Source organism: Thalassophryne amazonica, chromosome 2 (assembly GCF_902500255.1).
Source record: "Thalassophryne amazonica chromosome 2, fThaAma1.1, whole genome shotgun sequence".
Lineage (NCBI taxonomy): Eukaryota > Metazoa > Chordata > Actinopteri > Batrachoidiformes > Batrachoididae > Thalassophryne > Thalassophryne amazonica.
In genome coordinates, this window is record NC_047104.1 from 72,877,478 (window position 1) to 72,892,289 (window position 14,812).

Sequence of the window (14,812 nt, forward strand, 5' to 3'; positions counted from 1 at the left end):
GTCCGCGGGAGGGGTAATCGGTGAGTTGCAGCGGATCCTCACCGCTTTCACGACTCGGTTGGATTTCATGACCGAGCAGAACGTCCTCCTGAACCGCAGGGTGGAGGCTCTCGCCGCGCAGGTGGAAGCGCGCCCTCCGGGCGCCGCTGCGGCTCTCCCTCCCGTAGATCCTGTGCGTAACGTTGACGTTCCACTGGTTGTTCAACGACCTCTCCCTCCTTCCCCGGAAGCATACATAAGCCCTCCAGAGCCGTACGGAGGCTGTGTGGAGACGTGCGCGGATTTTCTGATGCAGTGTTCACTCGTCTTCGCACAGCGTCCCGTTATGTACGCGACCGATGCTAGTAAAGTAGCTTATGTCATAAACCTGCTTCGCAGTGAGGCACGCGCTTGGGCTACAGCGCTCTGGGAGCAGAATTCACGGCTCCTTCTGACATACGATGGGTTTGTGAGGGGGCTCAGAACCGTGTTCGATCACCCTAATAGAGGAGAAACCGCTTCAACCGTGCTACTGTCAATGAGACAGGGGCGCCGGAGCGCAGCTGTTTATGCAGTCGACTTCCGCATCGCGGCTGCGAGATCCGGCTGGAATAACGCTGCCCTCCGCGCCGCCTTTGTAAACGGACTGTCTTTGGTTCTCAAGGAGCACCTGGTGGCTAAGGACGAACCGCGGGATTTAGACGGGCTTATCGATCTTGTCATACGGTTGGACAACCGGTTAGAAGAACGTCGGCGGGAATGAGATGAAGGGCGTGGCCGGGCACGCGCCGTCCCTCTCCCTTCCGGTTCCGACCGCGCTCCGCCTTCCCCACGCTCCACGGCCCCTGCGCTCCGTGGGGCCACAGCTCCCCCTACTGACGAAGCTATGGACACGAGTAGGGCAACATTTAGGGCACCAGCTGCACAGAGGAGACGGGCCCATGGAGCTTGCTTTGTTTGTGGTGCACTAGAGCACCATGTGAGAGACTGCCCCGAGCGGTTACAACACCAACGCCCGCCCCTAGAGACTGGGCTAGGGGTGGGCCGAGACATTCACGTGGGACACACCCACATTGCTACACGACTCCCAGTCACAATCCTGTATGAGGATTTAACCCTGAAGGCCCCAGCACTGGTGGACACGGACTCTGAGGGGAATCTGTTGGACTGCAGATGGGCCACAGGCTCCCTCTGGTGGCGCTTACCTCGCCTGTGCAGGTTCGAGCACTAGATGGCTCCCTGCTCCCTCCGATCACACATAAGACACCACCTGTAACGCTGGTGGTGTCAGGAAACCACCGGGAGGTGATCGAGTTTTTTGTGACTCAGGCCACTTCCCGTGTGGTTTTAGGCTTTCCCTGGATGTTGAAGCACAATCCCCGGATTGATTGGCCGTCCGGGGTAGTGGTTCAGTGGAGCGAGACCTGCCATCGGGTGTGTCTAGGTTCCTCGGTTCCTCCCGGCTCCCAAGCTAAGGAGGAGGTCAGAGTCCCGCCCAATCTGGGGACGGTGCCGGTGGAGTACCACGACCTTGTCGACGTGTTCAGCAAGGACCTGGCGCTCACACTCCCCCCCCACCGTCCGTACGATTGTGCCATCGATTTGGTTCCAGGCAGTGGGTTCCCGTCCAGTAGACTGTACAACCTCTCACGGCCTGAGCGCGAATCAATGGAGACCTACATCCGGGACTCGTTAGCTGCCGGGTTGATCCGAAATTCCACCTCCCCGATGGGCGCAGGTTTCTTTTTCGTGGGTAAAAAAGATGGCGGACTTCGTCCATGCATCGATTATAGGGGGCTGAACGAAATCACGGTTCGCAACCGATACCCGTTACCCCTGTTGGATTCGGTGTTCACGCCCCTGCATGGAGCCAAGATTTTTACCAAGCTTGATCTTAGAAACGCGTATCATCTGGTTCGGATCCGGAAGGGAGACGAGTGGAAGACGGCATTCAACACCCCCTTAGGTCACTTTGAGTACCTGGTCATGCCGTTCGGCCTCACAAACGCCCCCGCGATGTTCCAAGCCTTGGTTAACGACGTATTGCGGGACTTCCTGCACCGGTTCGTCTTCGTATATCTAGACGATATACTCATCTTTTCTCCGGATCCTGAGACTCATGTCCGGCATGTACGTCAGGTCCTGCAGCGGTTGTTAGAGAACCGGCTGTTTGTGAAGGGCGAGAAGTGTGAGTTCCACCGCACTTCTTTGTCCTTCCTGGGGTTCATCATCTCCTCCAACTCCGTCGCTCCTGATCCGGCCAAGGTTGCGGCGGTGAGAGACTGGCCCCAACCAACAAGCCGTAGGAAGTTGCAACAGTTCCTAGGCTTTGCTAATTTCTACAGGAGGTTCATTAAGGGCTACAGTCAGGTAGTTAGCCCCCTGACAGCCCTGACCTCACCAAAAGTTCCCTTCACCTGGTCGGATCGGTGCAATGCCGCGTTTAAGGAGTTGAAACGGCGCTTCTCGTCTGCACCCGTTCTGGTGCAGCCCGATCCTAGTCGGCAGTTAGTGGTTGAAGTGGACGCCTCGGACTCAGGGATAGGAGCCGTGCTGTCCCAGAGCGGGAAAGACCGATAAGGTCCTTCACCCGTGTGCCTATTTTTCCCGCAGGTTGACCCAGCCAACGGAACTATGACGTCAGCAATCGAGAGCTCCTTGCGGTGAAAGAGGCTCTTGAGGAGTGGAGACATCTGTTGGAGGGAACGTCCATGCCATTCACGGTTTTCACTGACCACCGGAACCTGGAGTATATCAGGACCGCCAAGTGACTGAACCCCAGGCAAGCCCGCTGGTCACTGTTCTTCGGCCGTTTTGACTTCCGGATCACCTACCGTCCCTGGGACCAAAAACCAAAAGATCGGATGCCTTGTCCCGGGTACACGAAGATGAGGTCAAAACGGAGCCGTCGGATCCCCCGGAACCCATCATCCCGGAGTCCGCTATCGTGGCCGCCCTCACCTGGGACGTGGAGAAAACCGTCCGGGAGGCCCTGACACGAGACCCGGACCCCGGAACCGGACCGAAGAACAAACTCTACGTCCCACCAGAAGCCAGGGCTGCAGTTCTGGACTTCTGTCACGGTTCTAAGCTCTCCTGTCACCCTGGGGTGCGAAGAACCGTGGCAGTCGTCCGGCAGCGCTTCTGGTGGGCGTCCCTGGAGGCCGACGTCCGGGGTTACATCCAGGCCTGTACCACCTGTGCCAGGGGCAAGGTGGATCACCGTAAGACACCGGGATTGCTACAGCCGCTGCCCGTGCCTCATCGCCCCTGGTCCCACATTGGCCTGGATTTTGTCACGGGTCTCCCGCCGTCCCAGGGAAACACCGTCGTCCTCACGATAGTGGACCGATTCTCCAAGGCGGCCCACTTCGTGGCCCTCCCGAAGCTCCCAACGGCCCAGGAGACAGTGGACCTCCTAGTCCACCACGTCGTCCGTCTGCATGGGATACCATCAGACATCGTCTCCGATCGCGGTCCCCAGTTCTCCTCGCAGGTTTGGAGGAGCTTTTGCCAGGAACTGGGGGCCACGGTCAGTCTCTCGTCCGGGTACCACCCCCAGACCAACGGACAAGCAGAACGGGCAAACCAGGAGATGGAGCAAACCTTGCGCTGTGTGACAGCCGCGCACCCGACGGCCTGGAGTACCCACCTGGCCTGGATCGAGTACACGCACAACAGTCAAGTGTCGTCCGCCACCGGCCTCTCCCCCTTTGAGGTGTGTTTGGGGTATCAACCCCCGTTGTTTCCGGTGGTTGAGGGGGAGGTCGGTGTGCCCTCGGTCCAGGCCCACCTACGGAAGTGCCGTCGGGTGTGGCGTGCCGCCCGTTCTGCTTTGTTGAAGGCCCGGACGAGGGCGAAGAACCATGCAGACCGGCGGCGGGCCCCGGCTCCCACGTATCGTCCAGGGCAGGAGGTCTGGTTGTCCACCAAAGACATTCCCTTCAAGTGGACTCCCCGAAACTGCAAGAACGATACATCGGCCCCTACAAAATACTCAAGGTCATCAATCCCGCCGCAGTGAGGCTCCGGCTTCCGGCCTCACTGCGGATTCACCCGTATTCCATGTGTCAAGGATTAAACCCCATCACACCTCACCCCTCTGCACTCCGGGTCCGGCGCCACCTCCTGCCCGGATCATCGACGGAGAGCCGGCTTGGACCGTGCGCCGGCTCCTCGACGTCCGACGAATGGGCCGGGGTTTTCAGTATCTGGTGGACTGGGAGGGGTACGGCCCCGAAGAACGCTCCTGGGTGAAGAAGGGCTTCATCCTGGACCCGGCCCTCCTGGCCGCTTCTACCGTCGCCACCTGACAAACCCGGTCGTGCGCCAGGAGGCGCCCGTTGAGGGGGGGTCCTGTTGTGTGGGCCGCTGAAGAGGAGGTACTGCTGGCCCACCACCACTAGAGGGCGCCCTGCCTGGAGTGCGGGCTCCAGGCACCGGAGGGCGCTGCCGCCTTACAGGAGCAGCAGGATGACAGCTGTCACCCATCACCGGAGACAGCTGATCCAATCACTACGGAGGTATATCAGCAGGACGGCATCCTCCACCTCATTTGCCGAGATATCGTTTCTACCAGAGAGGTAACGTATCAAAGCAAATAGAGTGCATCTTTTGGATTGAGCTAGTTTTTTGGATTACTGTTCCAACGAGAGGTGGAGGTACCTTTCCTGCTGTTCGGAGTCCTGGGTGCATACGCGCCCCCATCTAACTGTTCTTTGCTCCTCGCCAGCAGTACCAGGTCCGACACGCGGAGGCAGTGGCCACCTGGGAGTTCGGGACTTGGCGGCTCCAGTATTCCCAGGGTCCTGTGGCGGAGGAAGCCGTGTGGTTCCGGTCTTACCTTGGAGAGGCGTCTCCTATCTTCAAGCCTGCCCACACGACACTTTTGTGAATTGACTGTTGTCCATTGCTGTGATTGGTTGTATTCGTTGTGCACATTCACAACAGTAAAGCGTTGTTATTTTGACTTACTCCATTGTCCGTTCATTTGCGCCCCCTGTTGTGGGTCCGTGTTCCTACACTTTCCCAACAGGTTTTCCTTCTTGCACAGTCACTGTTTTTGAGAACTGTCTACTCCACACAGATTTACCATAGAGTGCCATACTGTTTGTATTTCTTCATAACTGATGTAAATACAGTCCAAGACATATTCAGTGACTTGGAAATGTTCATGTATCCATCCCCAGGCTTGTCTGAAGGAAACTACCAATAAAACAGATTATTTACAGGTTTTATACCAAAGTGGCCCATTACTTATGCACCCCATCATCTTGGGTTTTATATTTTTAATTCATTCATATCCAGTTGTAGAGATTTGCTTTCAGTTTGTTTTTAAGGAAGATCATTTTTTTAAAATTTTAGAAATTTTTATTTATTTATTTATTTGTTAGTAGTTTTTGTATTTGAAATGGCATAAGCAAATTAAAAAGTGTGACACACCAAGGGGCCAAATACTTTTGGACTGAACTGTATATTTTGCACTGGGATACAAATTAAACAACTGCAAATTATAAAGAGACAATGCTCATATAGCTGAGGGTATTTTAGCATTGTGTTATATTTTTGTGATTATCTGTCAGTTTGTCAGCACGTTATCTCACAAGATCACAGATGTTAACAAATGATCAGGATCAAAGGTCAGCAGTGAGGAATCAAAGGTCAGTAGTAAGTCTGAAGATGCAGCTCAAAAATCAGTAATCAAGGTAAAAAGTCCACAATCAGGATCAAAGTTTGGTGATCAGGATCAAAGACCAGCAGTCATGATTAAAGTTCATCCATTAAGATTTCGGCATGAGAAGAGATCACAGAAATAACCATAAAAGACAGGAAAAGAAAACATGTCCAGACGGCGTGGTGGCGTTTTGTCCTAAGTGGTCGTAGATTTTGTAGACACTTTAAACATGGCTGAAACTAAACCATGCACAGAACTGTTGGTTATTGCAAACTAAATTAAATTTGCCCAACTTGCCATCATAATTAACTCCAGTGTGATGGTTTGTAGGACCCTTCTGTTCTTCACATGAGCGTGCACTGGTAGCGCACAAGTTGTATGTTGCATATGTGAAATACAGACACATTTAACAGATGAGTATATTGCAGTGGAACATGGTGAGGTGAAGATGAGTGAGAAAAGAGATGACTGTGGGAGAGAATCAGAATACAGCAACTGCTCGTGCTCTAATGTGGAGTGAACACACACAGCCAAATGTGCACGCAGAAACAGAAATGGCCAAACGTGTCCACAGGAGGTTTGTAAATGATCACATTTAACAGGAGCCCAGAAAATGGGCCCAAAGCAGCACACAAAGGTCAAACAGACACGTCTGGATTTGATTAGCAGGAATCAGCATGAGGGGGACAGACAGGAAGAACGTCCACAGACAGGTGGAGAGACTTAGAGAGAAAATGTGAAACAGCTGAAGGGGATCGGACCTACTGACAGCACCGACATGTTAATGTTTCAAACTCCTGCAGACAGTTAAGACTCACTGTTGTTCTGTAGGTTACTGTGGTTTAAACTTGATGAAAAGCTGCTCCTAACCTGTTTTGTTTTTTTACCACATCAGCATCATAATAATTAATCAGTATTGTGGTTTGTCTGGAACATTACCAGGCTCCGTGCACGTCTCTTCATCCATTCATTAAAGTGCACACCAGCAATTTTCTTTTGCCATTTCACGGCTGAGTGGTCAGTCACCTTCCTTCAAACCACTTCATCTGCCCCCTTTTTCACTCTTTCTTTCTTTCTTTTCTTCTTTCATCTTTTCTCACAGTGCTTCCTCACTGAGTATTCCTACAATATGACATCAGCATGACTTTGCAAAGCTGTCTTATTGTGATGCAATCAGACTTTTATGCAGACATTGCTCCCTGTAGTGTTCAGTGACGGCTGATAGTGGATAAGGAGTCTAAGCATCCTGATAAGAGAAGGAAACGGACACCGTCGGTTTCTCTCCGACTCCGCAGAGTCACCATCGGCTGAGTTGTCACTTGACAAACTTCTTTCTTTGCACCACTTTTTCCATGTTGGTGTGGGATCGATGTCCCACTCGGCCACATTCAGGAATCAAACCTAAACTGACCACTGACTGAGAGCAGCGTGCAGCTGGAAACAGGGTTGCACAGACCTCGTCTAAAAACATTCAAACTCAATATTCATATATTTCATTTTATCAAAAAAGTATGTTAAGTCAGAATGTTTGTTTCCATATTAAATTATATGGCAACAATAGTAACAAAATTAATTATTTTAGATTTTATTAGCTGTCACGTTTTCAGTGAGTCATTGGTTTACATACACCAAGATGAACACTTCTGTAAACAGCATGAAAGATTTCAAAAGATTCCAGTAATTGATAGATTTACCTTTTTACTCCTTTCAGCTGTTGCCAGTTATTGAGTTTGTCTGTCTGTATGTGGCTGTGCCTACAGACTGGCAGCATGTCCACAGTGTACCCTGCCTCTCCCCCTGTGACCGCTGCGATAGGCTCCAGCCAAACAAACAACCACACCCCCAGTGACCCTAAGTGGAACTGGAATAAGCAGGTTTGGAAAATGAATGAATGAATGAATGAATGTTCTTGGTTGCTCTGGGTTTCCGCAGCAGATCCAGTACAGATCTGCATTGGGATTTGGCACCACATACCATTCCTGATGCATCTCTACATGAAGAAATCTGTTCAGCTTCACTCCCCTTACCAAAAAATAGTACTGATAAGTATATAAAAAGTAAACTGGAAGTATACTTGAAGCATACTTGCATGTACTACTATTTGGTAAGGGTCTGCTTCCCAAGATGGTCTTCAAGCGAGAAGCACTGGTGCCACAGTTCACCGCATCCATGACACCACTCAACCATCTTGGGTCCTGGATGGCAACCACCCAGGCAGACAACTGGCCTATCCCAACCCGTTTAAGGATCTAACTTAAAGAATGGATGGTGACATATATTAGCTTGTTGAAATGGACAAAACATATGTCCCATTTAAGGAAAACATCCAGAAAAACAGAGATTTTTTTTCTGGCCAATTGGTACAAGGCTGGTTTGAACTGTTCTGAGCGGAGCTGTACTTTGAATTACAGTGACTTTCTGCATTTGATGTTTCATATACTTATGTAGTCTGTCTCTATAATCACATCATTCATTATCTTTACACAAAATAAGGTTTCTGACAGCAGTGAGCGGGCTGACTTTTGAAGACAGAGTTTTTTGACCTGTGTTACTCCTGCTCTTCTTGCTGCTCTTGGAGCTCCTCCTGGAGGAGGCGGTGGCTGAGCTGTGCTCACTGAGGGAGTCCTGAGCAGAGGAGGTGCTGCCCGTGTTCTCACTGCTGTCTCTCAGCATGCTCTCATACCCGCTGCTGCCTCCGCTGTGGTAAAACAGTGCCGTCTTCCCCATGGCTGGGGGGAGCTCACCGCTTAGTACACTGCTGTTAAAGACACAATGGATACGCGTTTAAAAAAAAGAATGAGAGACAGAAAGCCACTGGGATTTATTCAGATATGTGAGGACTGTGAGTCACATAAGATAACATGATGCTTTAACAGCACCGTTAAGTCAGACTGGCTTAACTGCCGCTGATAAATCTTGTACTTTAATACCTGTTGTCGCTGGCGTGCCCGCTGCTGCAGCGCTGTGGTTTCCTGGGTGCTGTGATCTTGCTGTAAGGCGATGGCAAAGGCTGGACCGCTGCTGTCCTGTCTTCCACTGGAACACTTCCTCCTCCAAGTCCCGCACTACTAATAAAAAAATAAAATAAAATAAAAATAAAAACAGGATTCAGCATTCAGCAAACTATAGCACATCATTGTAAATGGTCCATCCAAATTTTCAGGGTTAATTTTTATGGCATTATTTTGTTCATTTGTCAGCAACGATCAGACAGGATGATACTGGGAGGCACTGGTAAAGGCACTTGACGGGGGACAAGATGGCGCCTTTGTGTGTTCCGGCTGCTGCTTGCCTGCTACCATGTCGTTTTTCTGTTATTTTCCTGATTGTGTGTGCTGTCATATCAACTTTGACGGATAGCGATTGCGTGAGTGCAATACAGATTTATGATCTTTTTAAAATTAAAGAGACAATGGAATGCCTCTTTCATGACTGGGATAGCTGCAAGCAAACTTTCCCACCTCTGTTTGTGTGTTCCCCCTCCTCCCGGGAATACCTGATGTTGTGGCGATGTCCAGGTAGTCCGAAAAAGAGGAGAAGAGGCTGCAGAGCGGGTGTCCAGGTTCGGATCAGACAAGGAGTGTGGCGTGCGGCTTGTGGATACCGGAGCTACAGGTGGCTTCGCCCAGTTCCACGTTTGCAGGGCCATACGGTTGGCGGTGCGGCCCTGTTCACACATCCCACCACTCCTCTGTGTTGCAGGACTCAGCCTGGACATCACTGGGTCCCCGATGGACGAGTCGCTTGGGTCCCGGGTCCGTCCCTGCTTTCCGTGTTTACATCTCGGGAGCAGCGTGGGTTTCGCCAGTATAGCGGTGCCTCACGTGACCGTGGGAGATGTCTGCAGCCTATCCCGCTGTGCTTAGCGGATTTGACTACTGCCTCATTGTTGAGTCGGATTGGATTATTGAATGCGCGCTCTATTTCAAATAAAGCATTCTCCATTAATGAGCTTTTTGTCAGGAAAAACTTGGACTTTCTCTTCCTCACAGAAACGTGGCAGAGGGAAAATGAATGCATCCATTTAAATGAGCTCTGTCCTGAGGGTTGCTTAGCAGTGGGTAAGCCCCGCCCCTGTCGCGCGGGGGGAGGACTGGCTGCTGTGCACCGGGGCCGGTACACATGCAGACTGTCGGATACAAGCCACGCCCCTCTTTTGAGGCGCTCATGATGGAAGTTGGGTCTCACACATAAATTTTATAGTATTTTGATCTATCGACCCTCCTGGCCCTGCTGGGACTTTTCTTAAGGCTTTTACTAGACTTTTATTGTCTATAATTAGATTGGAAATGGTCTTAATTTTGGGTGATTTTAATTTCCAGATTGATGTTGATACTTCCACTTCAGCAAGAGAGCTTATATCTATGACAGAGGCTTTTAATTTTAAACAGTATGTGTCAGGTCCCACTCACAACAAGGGTCACACGTTGGATCTGGTTTTTGCACTGGGCCTGGAAATTACCAATGTATGTGTGGAGGATGTTGTGTTTTCTTTGATTTGATGGTGCCATCTGAGCCTCGACCTGTTTCTACTAAGGCAGAAAGGAGAATTATCACAGAGACAACAGCTACGCTTTTCTGTGATAAGTTCAACCCCTTACTTTTTAATGATTTCACTGAAACTGATTGTTTCATGAGTAGCTTTAATAGCCACTGTGCCACTATCTTGGATCAAGTGGCACCACTTAAGGCTGATAGAGCTCCTCGTGAAAGTTTCTGTCCTTGGATAAATGATGGGATTATGACTCTAAGGAGAACATGTCGCCAGATTGAACGCCTATGGAAGTTAACAAAACTGGAGGTTCACAGGCTACATTTAAGAGACTTAATATCTTCCTTAAATAAGATGATAGAGGAGGCCAGGACGAGTTATTTTAATTGCCTGATTGCCTCCAATAAAAGAAATCCTAAAGTGCTTTTTGACACAATCCGCTCTCTTGTGTCACCTGCTGCCGTCACTCCTGTTATCTCTAAAACTAGTTGTGAGGAGTTCCTGGATTTCTGCCTGCCTCCATGCCATGGTCCCCAGCACTGGGAACCTCCCACTCAGTGCTAGGCCTCATTTGAGCCTGCTACTGTAGAGGACATCTCAACCATCATGAATAAAATGAAGCCATCCTCTGGTATTTTGGATGTTCTTCCGTTTAAACTGTTTGTGAATGTATTTGACTCCATCGGGCCCTACATTGCTAAAATGTTTAATATGTCTTTGTCGAGTGGTGTGTTTCCCTGTTATTTTAAACATGCCATTGTGGAACCACAGTTAAAGAAAGCTGGATTGGATTCTACAGAACTCAAGAACTTGAGGCCAATATCTAAAACCCCTTTCTTGGCCAAAGTCTTGGAAAAGGTAGTCTGTGCTCAGTTGAGATCGTTTTTGCAGGCTAACGACATCCATGACACTTTTCAATCTGGGTACCGTGAGTTTCATTCTACTGAAACAGCCCTGTTGAAGGTGTCTAGTGACATGATGATGGCAGCTGACACTGGCAAATGTTCTGTGCTGATTCTGCTTCATCTGTCTTCGGCGTTTGATACCGCTGACCATGGCATTCTGATAAACAGATTCTGGCAAATGTTCTGTGCTGATTCTGCTTGATCTGTCTTCGGCGTTTGATACCGCTGACCATGGCATTCTGATAAACAGATTGCGGGATTTGGTTGGAATGTCAGGTTGTGTTTTAGAGTGGTTTACCTCTTACCTGACTGGTAGAACGTTTAGTGTGATGGTGGGCAATGCGGTGTCGGAATCTGCAGATCTTCTGTGGGGTGTGCCGCAGGGATCGGTCTTGGGACCTGTTTTGTTCTCGTTGTATCTCCTTCCTCTCAGCAAGTTCAGTGATGAGTCCTCAGTTCAGTGATGTGTCCTATCATTTGTATGCTGATGATTTGCAGTTGTACTGCTCTTTTAAGACAACTGAGCCACAGAAACTCTGCTCTCTCACAAATTGTTTGGCCAAAATTACGGAATGGCTCACTGAGAACAGTCTGCAGTTAAATTCCAATAAGACTGAGACTCTGATTGTAGCACCAGATAGTGCTGTACCTGGAATTAAGCAGGATCTCGGTAGCCTAAGCTGGACGGTCAAAAGCAGCCTGCGTAACCTGGGTGTCATTTTGGATGGAGGGATGTCTCTGGAGCAGCACACAAATTATCTGGTTAAGAACTGTTTTTTCCAAATTCGGAACATCTCTAAGCTCCGTAAGATGGTGACTTTAAAAGAGCTTGAGATGATTGTTCATGCGTTCGTCTCATCGCGTTTGTTTGGATTATTGTAACAGTCTTTTCACCTGTCTGAATAAGAAGGAGTTGGCCCGCCTGCAGGTTGTGCAAAATTCTGCTGCGCGCCTGCTTACCCGCACCCGCAGGAGGGACCATATTACTCCTATCCTTAATACTTTGCATTGGTTGCCTGTCTCCTACAGGATTCATTACAAAATCCTGGTATTGACTTTTAGAGCTCTACATGGACAGGCACCGGAGTACATCAGGGACCTGATCCAGCCTTATGCTTCCTCCAGGAACCTCAGGTCATCCAATCAGAACCTGTTGATGGTTCCTCGGACTCGTTTTAAAACTCGCGGGGACAGATCTTTTAAAGCGGTGGCACCTAGCCTCTGGAATGAGCTTCCCTGTGCCCTTTGTTCTCTGGACTGTATAGATACTTTTAGAAGGCAACTAAAGACGCATTTCTTTAAGTTAGCTTTTTAGCCTAATATTGTATTTTATTGTTTTTATATGTTATTTTTAGATTATTTTTGTATGCCATGTGCAGCGCTTTGTGACCCTGGTCTGTGAAAGGTGCTTTATAAATAAAGCTTACTTACTTACTTACTTGACATAAATGTCTATGACTGAAAGTGAAACTACAAAGACTTACCCTATACCTCCTACTCCTCTCTCCTCTGCAGGATCTGTGCCTCTTCCCTGAGGATGACTTCTGGAACGGGAACCTGTGTTTCCCTGGAGGAGTTCTGAGATTCGACCGTTGACAGCCCGGAGAGGCAGCTTTGCAGCCAGGTTACCACCCCGATTACGACTTAAAGACTGGGTAGCCCAAGAACCAGGGGATGGTCCTTGTGGCTGCACAGGACCTTGAACTGAGTTTTGAGGCTGTGAAAAAGCATTAATGGTGTCATTAAATAACAGAAGATGGATGATGCGAATAGAAGCTGCAATATGTTTCTTCTGGTGCGACAAACTCTTTGCTTTGAATAGCAGGCATTTAGTCATATGATGTAAAGAAGCATTTTCCATTTCTTTTTGTGAAAAAAGTGCCAACACTTGCATGTGTATTATTTCATGTGGATTTTTCTCAAAAGCAGAGTTATTATTAATTTCTACCTTTCCATTAGGAGGAAGGCTGGAGCTTCGGCTGGAGCTTTGGGTTAGAGATTTGGTTGAGAAACTCAGGGACTTGGTACTGGAGGTGGAGAGACTCCGTGTTTTGGGACTGCTGGTCATCAGCAGCTTACTGACTGCTGAGATCTTGGACTGTCCGCCAGCTTTGGCCGGTGACTGTGGAGCACTGCTTGAACCAGGACAGCCACAGAAACTGGCGCTGTTGGTATTACCATATCCAATGGGAGAAGTCAGTGACCCACCACGGGTCAAGCTGCGCCCAGTACGGGGCATGGTGCCATCCCCTTTTCCCCCTCCGCCTCCCCCTCTCAGGCTCTCTCCCCTTTCCAATGAAAAGCAGTCATAGTGGGAAGAACCACTGTGGGAGCTGTGGGCCCGGCCTAAAGAGTTGGTTCTGTTTGCCAGCTGTTCCAGCTTGGCACTGAAAAGCTTGCTGCTATCTATGCTGGAGCCTCGTTGTCTGGCAACACTCCCACAGCTGCTTCCAGACACTTCTGCATCATCTACTGAGCTTCCCACTGATGACAGCCCTTGGATGGGTTGGTGAAGTAGGCTGTCTAGGGCACCTGATGCTCTGTTCCGCTGGTCAAGACTAGACTTCCGTATTGGTGGTAGAGGTGGGATTCCTCCCCTCTTATGAGAGAAGAATCCTTGTTTTCCATTTGATCCTTGTCGATCAAGTGTAGCTCGAGGACTGCAGGGAGTTGAAGTGGTGACCCCAAGATTCCGGTATTCGACTCCATTATCTAATCCATCATGACGGTTGACATGATCCCATCCTCGGGGTAGACTAGAAGTGCGGTGGTCTGAACTGTAGTTATTAGTCACACATTCTCCTTGGGCAACAACAACAACCATCTCACAACCATCTACCACTCTTTTAGAAGAATCTGGAGAGAAGACCACTTCACCACCTGAACTGGAAATTATACAATCCCCACCTTATGATGGAAGATAAGAGAGCAACAAAGAATGTTGATTGTTGCCACAGTCAACTTATGCTTGCTATAAAACACATGTTGCAAATAATTAGCTTGGAATGTACTATATCTCTTACCATCATTGCAGAAGCTTTGGTGGTCCCCAATCCCAGCTCTAGTCTCTCCTGCCATATGGATTTGGCCAACTTGGTGGCTCCTGTCTGTCTTCACATCAGACATAGGTTCCTTGATTCCCTCCTCCACATCACGCTTCAACCAGGGATCATCAAAGCTCAAGTCAGTGGAAGCTAATTGTGGAGAACTGAATTTGACTGGGTCTCTGACCAGGTTGGCCTCAGACGGTGAAGCCAGAACAGTGTGATCCTGTATGATCATGGGCTTATCAACCCCCCATGGGTGGACGCTGATAGCCGTCTTGAAGAGAGAAAGATTACAAGGTCCTCCAAAAGATTGGATGCCAGTTTTATCCATTGACGGAGGGAGTTTGTTCAGTTTCTCTTTGATTGGAATTTCCTTCTCGCTCCCATTCTCTGACAATACCATCTCTCTATCCAAACTCTCTTTTCGCTGGATGTCACAGGTTTTATAACAACTCAGTTCATCTGGTCCAAATGAAAGACTGTGGTTGAAATCAGGTTCTGCCATGGCCTCTCCTTGCTGGCTCTGGGACTGGCTGAAGCTGTGAAGAGACTGGTCTGCTTCACTGCTCACACTCAGGTCACTGAGCCAGGAGGAGACCGGTGAACCACAGTTGGACACCGCTGAAGATAAAGCTTCACCTTCTAGCCGCAACTTGGCCATGGCAACCTGAAACAGAACACAGTATACTTGGTATGGTGGTTTGATTTTCAATAC

General features: G+C 49.3%; 1 protein-coding gene across 2 annotated transcripts in view; it reads right to left on the reverse strand.

Annotated features, from left to right (window-relative positions):
• kif26ba (kinesin family member 26Ba) overlaps positions 1 to 14,812 on the reverse strand; it is a 430,401-nt gene that overhangs the window by 32,685 nt on the left and 382,904 nt on the right. For both annotated transcript variants that reach the window (XM_034187958.1, XM_034187951.1), the window contains exons 21-25: positions 14,074 to 14,764; positions 12,999 to 13,957; positions 12,535 to 12,767; positions 8,584 to 8,721; positions 8,197 to 8,411 (exon numbers count right to left, since the gene is read on the reverse strand). In XM_034187958.1, coding sequence (XP_034043849.1) covers positions 8,197 to 8,411; positions 8,584 to 8,721; positions 12,535 to 12,767; positions 12,999 to 13,957; positions 14,074 to 14,764 — 2,236 coding nt within the window. The remainder of the gene's footprint in view (positions 1 to 8,196; positions 8,412 to 8,583; positions 8,722 to 12,534; positions 12,768 to 12,998; positions 13,958 to 14,073; positions 14,765 to 14,812) is intronic.